The 9,010-nt window shown below is 38.9% G+C and overlaps 1 protein-coding gene across 1 annotated transcript; it reads right to left on the reverse strand.

Annotated features, from left to right (window-relative positions):
* Positions 1–4,137: 4,137 nt before the first annotated feature.
* chrna9a (cholinergic receptor, nicotinic, alpha 9a) lies at positions 4,138–8,307 on the reverse strand (the record flags this gene model as incomplete). Its single annotated transcript, XM_020602032.1, has 6 exons — positions 4,138–4,308; positions 4,401–5,011; positions 5,564–5,915; positions 6,234–6,414; positions 6,541–6,695; positions 8,128–8,307. Coding segments are annotated over 6 exons (1,650 nt in total), but the record flags the coding sequence as incomplete, so codon positions are not given.
* Positions 8,308–9,010: the final 703 nt, after the last annotated feature.

Genomic DNA, 9,010 nt, shown 5'->3' on the forward strand with positions numbered 1-9,010 from the left:
GTGTCATTTTTATTATTTTTCCTTGTCACAGCAGCCCCTGCCTGCCTCTGTCTTCATCTTCCATTTCCAATCTTTGTTTTAGGGCATTGGAAGTGCCTGGCCTGGTTGAGATATGAGGTCTAAGCTTGTTCAGGTAGCTCTATCTAGTCAGTCTTTGTTGGGCCTGGTTTGTATTTGGTGCCCTCTCATGATGTCTGGTTGAGACAGGAGGTCTGAGTGTATTCAAATAGTTCTGTTTGGTGTGTTTTGGAGGCACCTGGTTTGAGACTGGAGGACTGAGTGTATTCAGATTGCTGTTTGTGTTTTGGAGGCGCCTGGTTTGTGTTTGTCTTTGGTTTGAGACTGGAGGTCTGATTGTATTCAGATCACTCTGTTGGTGTTTTTGAGGTGCCTGGCCTGTTTGTGACAGGTTTAGATGAGTAGAAGTTAAATGAGCTCCTACTACAGGAGATGTAATGCAGAAGAGTTGGGAAGGCCGGAATTAAGCCATAGTACCAACCTTAGGGCAGTTGTAGCTGTTCTCTTCTCACAGCACCTCCATTTTAACACACATTTTATCATGTGTAGCTTAGCAGGACAGGATCAAAGTATTTCAAATAAACTGTTCTGGTCCTGATCATTTTGGATAGTTTCAAACTCAGACAATTGCACAGTAGCTCATTAATTAATTTTTACATAGATAGGAACTAATATTACTAAAAGCCTTAAAATGAAATTTAAATAAATAGCCCTGTTATTACATCAAGACAATTTAAAAATATTAGCAAAAACAGAAAAAAAGATTCTAAATCAAAACCATAAGCTAATAGTATAGAAACACTGAAGTGATTTGATAGAAGTCACTGATTCTGGGAGTCTTGGATCTTGTGAAGGCCTCAGCCCTGGCCTTCACCATGTGAGGGCCGAAACCACCAGCAGCAGTATATTTGGTTGGGTAATCTTTTGTTTTCTTTGTTCATGTTGTAGGTCAAGGTTAGGTATTGTTTAATATTGGACATACATAACTGATCAATGATGAACTGATCATGCACATTTGATTAATTTTGTATTATTAGTACGTGTACATGTTCTCTTGAGTTACCATGTTTTCTGGTCCATGGATGGGGGGTGGTTCTGACAAAAGTTTGGACTAAGGAAACAGCAGGTTTAAATACCTCCCACTGGGCCTGGACTGCACCAAGAGCCCAATACAAGAACAGGGGGAGTTTGGGAGAAATGTATTATTTATATGTTTATACTTTATATTAATACTTTATTTGTCAAGTTATGTTAATTTTTTCACATTTCAAGAAAAACATTTAGTTGCTTGCAGACTGTCTGTTTTAGTGTTTATTAGCTGATTATTTTGATAGTGTCTTTGGTCTATCCCTTGTGTGTGTTATTGTTTTTTCCCAGCCAATATATATGTTCCCCTGTATGTGTCACTTGTGAGGTCATTTGGTTTTTGTTGTGGTATTGGATAGTTCAGTTTGCAGTATTTTGAGTTTCTTTTTCTTCTGTTGACTTCTTATAGGGTCCAGTTTATTTGATATTGATGTTGTTTGTATTTTTACTTTTGGGTTAATAAAAAGCCCATTGTTTTTGAACTTTAAAAGCTATGTCCTCTGCCTTACTGTTTGGTCCCTGACAGATCTTTAGGAAAGGAGCTCCAGAGGTGACGGGCCTGGACTCCAAAAGCCTGGCTAACGCTCTAATAGTAGAAAATGATACTTCAAGATGACAAACTGATTAAAAATATAGAAGTTCCAAAATACTTTAAATTGGCAATAAGATAGTGGAAGGGCCATGTCAGCTGACCCATCAGTACCAAGGACGCTGACTACAGACCTGACTTGATAAGACCCTGAAGGGACTGCCTCAGCTGGGGGAAACAGAGTCGATGACAGCATTGCCTTGGATGAGATGCTGGCAGCATCTGAAACTGATTATGTACTGTGCCCCCCTGACCCTGTACGCAGCAAGCTTTAGATCCAGCCTCGGTTAGTCTCCAACCCTCTGACCACCCTCATGCTGTGGCACCGTCTCACCTTTTGTGAACCCCCAGGAACGTTCATAAGCAAGGACTGGAGAGATGGAACCTTAATGGACTTGAGGTTTGTTTGTTTTTTTATTTTTTAAGTTGTCACAGTATTTCCTGACTCTATTTGAAGACTTAGTTTGAATTTTGGAACTTTACCACAAAGTTACACAAGGCTGGGCCATTTTTCCATTATTAAATGGTGGAAGTAACAAGGTTGTCAAGTGTACAGGTTGACACCATGTAGAATTTTTTTTTTCAGCCACAGCCTCACCTGAGCAGAGGTATAAAAATATAAATGATCAAAATACTGTTAAAGAAGCATCAGATATTTCTTCAGCACATTTTGTGTGTAAAATCTTAATTCATAAACAATTTACTGAAAAAAATGTGTAGTGAAAACTACAAATGTGAAGCTGAAGCATGTTTTGTGCAGACTATTTGTTGGTGGAAGACAGACAGGGTGAAATGCTAAGGTCTGTTTCAGATTCCTGAGTTATTCAGGATTCTTCTCCTCAGTACCAAGGACAGCACATGTAGTTTCACCTTATAAGCTCCTCATTTCTTTTGCTGATAGAAGCTGATCAAGCTGTGATTCCACTTCTTTGGCCATGTGTAACGTTAACAACCTGTATACAAAAACCCCAGACTCCTTCAAAAATCTGTATTTCTTTGTTAGAAACAAACATGCATCATGAAATGAATCATTTCTTGAATGTGTATTTCCATATAGCCATCATAGATTAAGACATGTTTCTTTTTAAAACATGAAGGTACCAGCACGCAGAGCTTCTGATAGTACCCACAGGCATCATCAAAGTATTAACAACTTTATATAATAATAAAATTCAAAGGTTTTTTTTTTCAGTCTCTAAGCATTACAATTCATGTTATTAAAAAAGCTAAAGGCAACGATTAAAGTATTGTGACAGCTTTGACCATGTTAAATACAGAGTCAAAAGAACAGCAAAACGGCAATACATGTAATGGTTGTTTAGCTATTGTGTGCTGGACCGACAGACAGGCTGACATTAGCATCCCTAGAACTACCCTGCTAGCAGGGCTAAAATTACCTAACAACATACATGAGATGTTTGGTTTTTATTTAAACTGTTGTAGAGAGGTGTTGATTCAATGGTTTCATCTTTTAGGAGGCTGTAGTTTGTGTTGCTGTTGAACAGTACTGCATTATACAGAAGAGATGTTTGTTGTTTAGCCTCACCGAGTATGTTTTATCTGACTGATTTTGGATACAGTATTTGTCACTCTTTCTAAACAAATCAATAGCCTATCTATACAAAACATATAATTTTGCTGAAAAAGGTTGAAGCGCTTTGAAATGGTATTTTATATTTAAAAGAATGACAGTTTTGTAAGATTATGTGACACATTAGATTTATACAACAGAACAAACTGCAGCAATAGTAATTGAAATCATATTTCATATTTAGTAAACTGTTTGTTTGTTTTTTTCTACTGGACCAGTGAACAAAGTGTAATTTACCCTTTCTCTCCAAATCTCAAACTCAAGAATTCATGACTTATGTAAAGCAGTCTTTTAACATCTAGACTAGAAAAACATACCTGTTTCACCTGACTTCTGTCTTTACCGTGCTTCATTTTAACAACAAGTAGACTGTGTTGCTGACCTTTGCTTCCCTTTTGATTATACGTACAGTTGCTATGTATTTGAGGTTATTCTGCTGGTGCTGTCATTGTAACCAGCTGTGGAAAAACTTCAAATGCAATGTGAATAAAATAATATCTATAGCTGGGCCTATCAATAATGAAGAGTCCATGCATGTTCACAGCTAGGTCTAGATTGTCCACTGCCCCATGACACATGCAATCACACCTGATGTTAACTAGGCTGTGATGAATTTCTCTGCATGCCTGTGGTTAAAGGTTAATATAATGTATGTGCAAATAGCCTTGTCCTCTTTATGTCAAAGCAAAAGCGACAAAGAACTTACCCAACACAATACTGACATATCAAATGCAAATGTTTTGTGATTTATCTGATGCTGTATCAGAGTAGAAGTGAGGGGACTTTTGAGTAACACAGGTCCAGCAGTGACAAAGGATCAATGTTGTTATGATGGTGAAAATACTGGAGGCCGTCAGGTTGCCTTGGCAATGATGAGGATGCTCATCAGGAAAACCATGACAAAGAAGATCCACATAAAAAACCTATCCAGCACCTTGGCAACCTTCTTCCACTCTGCTGCCTTAACACAGGTAGCTCTTTGCTCATGGAAGCAGTTGGCTATGTACTGGATGTTCTTCACCACCTGAAGAAGAAACAGATACACTTAAAGAAAACTTTAGAAGAACAGTAATCCGATAAGTAGGTAAAGTGAGTAAAAGGAAAAACGAAATGCACCTGCTTATGTTGGAGGCAGGGACAGCAGCAGGGGCAGGCTGGGATTTGATATTTCTCTGAGGGGTAATGAAGTGGCTCCTTCAAGGCCCCATTCAGGTGCTGGAGGTTCTGTGGATGAGGAGGCGCCTGGTAGTCTATTTCATCCCGCCTGATGTGGTGAAAATGCTGTGTGCGCTCTCGTTTTTCTTCACCCCTCTCTAGTCTGGAAGTATGGTTGTTATAGTGAGGCTTCCTGCTGCTGGCATTGCGATTCACCTGGCTTTTGTGATGCTTGTTATGGTGCACGCTGTGACCATCACTGTACTTGTGAGGGTCACTGTTGTGATGGCATACGCCACTGTGAAAACAGTCATCATAGTAGCAGCCTTTATTGCAATGTTGGGTCCGAATGGGTTCCTCAGGGTACAGCGGGGTCTTCTCACTCTTCGGTGTGGTGCAGCTTTCCCCCACCTCATAGACAAAGAAGATTTTGGACATGTAGTCAATAATAAGCACCTTAGCCCAGTGAGGGACTGGCTTGGCCTCAGCACCACAAAAGTGAATGTTCATGATGAAAATGGTGAGAGAGGTGGAGGCTGTGACCATAGTCATGGTGGCGATGTAGTACTTTCCTAGAGTACATGAGACACAAAGACCAACTTATTGAAATTTCATAGGCAACACATACATAGCAAACGTAATTTGTAGTATATAGGGTTGGACAGTTACATATAACTTTGTAACTTCATCATCAGTAATCTGGAATTCTATACTCAAATATCACAATACAAAGGCATGTCCACCTATTTTAGCCTGGCTTTTTATAAGTTTAGTTAATTTTGTGTTCAAAGTCTATTTCCACTGTAAGTGTGATTTAGTATCTCTTCATTTTGATTTAGTTTGTCAAAAGTATGAGATCCTGAATCAATATTTTGACTTTGTATGTAATATATACTAAATAAGAATAATAAGAGATGAGATACAAAGTCACACTGAGATATTGAAATTCTGACATACTGAGACAATTCTGACTCCCCATAAGAATTGAAATGTTTATGACACTTCTATGTTATGCTTTATTATACTTTATTCTATCTATTTTATACTTTGTGGGTGAAAATTGCCTTTTAAGCTTTCAATAGTTTAATAATGTGGCAAAACTGAATGTCATCAATGATTCAAACCTATGTAGGGCATGTTTTCTGCAGGAGGCATGCTCTCAGCCACCAACAGCTGGAAAACAGTGAGTGCCAACAGCACCGTGACCCCGAGGGAAACCTTCTCCCCGGAGTCGGCTGGCAGGTAGAAACCCAGCGGGGCTAGAAACGAGATGAGGAAGCATGGCAGGAATAGGTTGAAGATGTAAAAAGAGGAGCGGCGCTTCAGGTGCAAAGTGTAGGTGACTTCAGTGTAAGGGTCAGAGCAGCAGCCATACATCTTGACGATTCTAAATGCAGGCATGCCGTGGCACTCCCATTCCACATTCTCCACAAAGTCAGACAGGTCACCACTGTTCATACCCAAAGTGATGTCCACCTGTGTAGAGGACACACATAATACTTTTGTAGGTATGATCAGAGATGCAAATATGCTTACACACTAATAATCAGAATGATGAACTAATACTTATGTGAAATCCCCCATATCTATTGTTGTTTTATCTGAAATAATCAAAGTCAGATGATCTCAAGTCCCAGACAGTCTTCATACAGACAAATACCTATAAACAATGTGGAGTTTCTGTTCCACCAAGGTGAGGACAGGATGCAAACAAACAAATCCAAATCTTGCTCTGTCTTATAAAAGGTGAGGTAAGAAATTTGATCCCCTCTTATTCACCCTATTGACACACACCTGGTTGCCATTGTAAGTCCAGGAGCCAAAGGTAAGGTTGCATTTTTGCCAGTCGAAAGGAAAGTAAGAGACGTCTACCACACATGTGCTCTTTGTGATGGCTGGGGAGTCCCAGACAATCTCTCCATTATAACGCAGCTTCACATTAGTGGTGGAAGGACCTGATGACTCCTCATCTGCTCTACACAGACATCAAGAGCATCACAGGCACAAAATCACATGCACATTTTTTAAACTATTTTATTTTGCACTCTTTGTCTAGTTCTCTGTCTGTTATCTCTATTTGTTTGTTTCTCTTATCACTGACTTGTTGTAGAGGACAATGTCCGGCTTCCAAACCAGTTCACTAGGTATGTTGATCATCTCTATGTCATCATAGTCCACTTTGTCCCATTTCAGATAGGCATCATGCCAGACTTGCCTAATCCACAGATATGTGGTTAGCACCTGGTTCCTCTCATCCTAAACACACACAAACAAACATACACATAATGAAATTAATTGCAGGGTTCATTGATAAAACCGATGGTTATGTTCTTTATCGTTTGATTGATTTTTTTATTGACAGAAGGCCAGAAATTGGGGTTAATAAACATTTTGACTTTGCAGAAACTTCAAACGTCTTGTTTTTCCAAACAACAAACCCAAAGTTATCTAGCTGATTATCATGTATGACAAAGAACAGCATAAATTCCTCACATTGAAGAAGATGGAACCAGAAAATGTGAATTTTGCTTCAAAGTAGTGCTTCAGTTAATTTATTTTTCTGTCAATTCATTGACTAATAGTTGTAGGTTACTGATTAGATTAATGAGTATGAAAACGTGTGTTGAACCCAATGAGGGAATATGTTTTGGAAGAATTATGTTTCCTGTTTATTTATACAAGGCAGCCAGATTATTAGAAATGCCTCTGAATATACAATACAACCTTAAGTGGTAAAACAGATCATTTAATTATCCACTGTGTGACTGTCAAAAAATAAAAATATTCATCACAAGATTAAACAGTTGTATTGCATTGCATTAGAGTGTACATGTGTATCAAATAAAATGGATAGGCTATGCTTTACATGTATATTTCTTATTAACATGGTGCTGTCAGTCTTGACATTTTGTAAGTGTCTCAAGGAAATAGGATTAACTCAATGATTATTTGGTTTCTCTACTGCTTGGAGCATTTTTATCTTATGATAATGATTTTTATGATATTTAATAATACATTGATTGACTGACCGTCATACAAAAATCACATTGAGGTGCTCATTCATCTCACTTATTTTTATTCTTACTTTCTCTCTTATTCTGATGATTATTCCTTTATGCACACTAGCCATTTTTGCACAACTTCAAGAATATGGGCATGTGACAACATTAGAATTATTTGGCAAATTGAGGTTTGTCCTCTTAAAATCCAGCTTTACAGTTCATTGTGTGTGGCCAAGAAGTGAGAAAATCCACAGAATGTTTTTCAGCCCAAAGTTTCCAAAAGGGCCAAATACATTGGGCTTATTTCTTGAGACATTTGAACACTAATGTAATATTTTTTTTCTGTTTTCCCAAGTAATGTAATGTCATGGTGTGTAACCACAGAGAATATGGGGTCTATGGTGGATTTGGAATATCGGTGTAGGCATCCTATAGCTTTAAGGAAGTATACACTTAGTTGCCAGTTTATTAGGTACACCGAGCTAAAATTAAGGCAGTTCAATACAAAAGCCTTTAAAATAATCAAATGACATGAAGGTTAATAATGTCTAGTTTTTGTAGAAACTTGTATTGAGCAGATTTTTTTCTGTGGGTCAAGTGTCGTATCTGTGGCTGGAGGGTGCAGGGTTTGTATCTCTAAATTTATGTTAGGCAATGATATGTATTTGAGTTTCCTCTCTGTTCACCATATCTTTAATCTGTGACAGTGTGATCTGCAAGGAGACATTGAGGGCTTCGTCTGTGTCCTCTACAGGTCTCAGAGCGTTGGAGTAGTCCTTCATCAGGTCATTCAAAAGTTTGCGGGCATAAAGACCCTGGGCACCATGTGACACTGAAGGGACAAGAGCAAAACAGAAGGTGGGTACAACACACCGAGGAAGGAAAGGTTACACTAGACAGAAACAAGCAAAGTAGCAGAAAAACAAGGCAGAGTTGGTTTTACAGAGACAAAACAAACATGTATGTGAATTAGTCAGATTTAAACATCCAAATGATCCATCATGCAGAACTGACCTTGCATCAGAAAGCTAATCCAAACTATCAGCACTGTCTTCCTCATTTTCAACCAGTCACAAGCCAAGGGATCAATTATTCAGCAAAGCATGCACTGAGACTGGGTCCAAATTCAGTGTCACTCTCTTCTGATCTCTGTACTCCCCTGTTGAGGCTGAGCACGCTGAGACCACAGAAAATTCTCGAAACCATACATCCTGTCAGAAGCTCTGAATGCTTCACTAGTTGTTAGTCGCTGTTTGCCTCTGTCATTGTCTGTCTGCGTGTGATCACTGCTCTGGAAAAGGACCCGGCGCTATCATTCTCTCTCTTTCACAGAGACAGGCTACAGGTACGCTACAGTATCACATAGCACACAGGCACTAGGGAAATGTGATGCCTGTAGCCCTATCCGCTTCTGTACATGACCACAACCAGGTGTACAACACACAGAAACACATATACACACACACACACATTCAAACTGAAACTTAGACTATGACATGTGCCAGTCACACACATAAAGTCACAACATGAATACACACGTCAGTGAGGACGAGATGGATGTCATACACG

This window comes from Monopterus albus, unplaced genomic scaffold (assembly GCF_001952655.1).
Source record: "Monopterus albus unplaced genomic scaffold, M_albus_1.0 scaffold54.1, whole genome shotgun sequence".
NCBI classification, from domain to species: domain Eukaryota; kingdom Metazoa; phylum Chordata; class Actinopteri; order Synbranchiformes; family Synbranchidae; genus Monopterus; species Monopterus albus.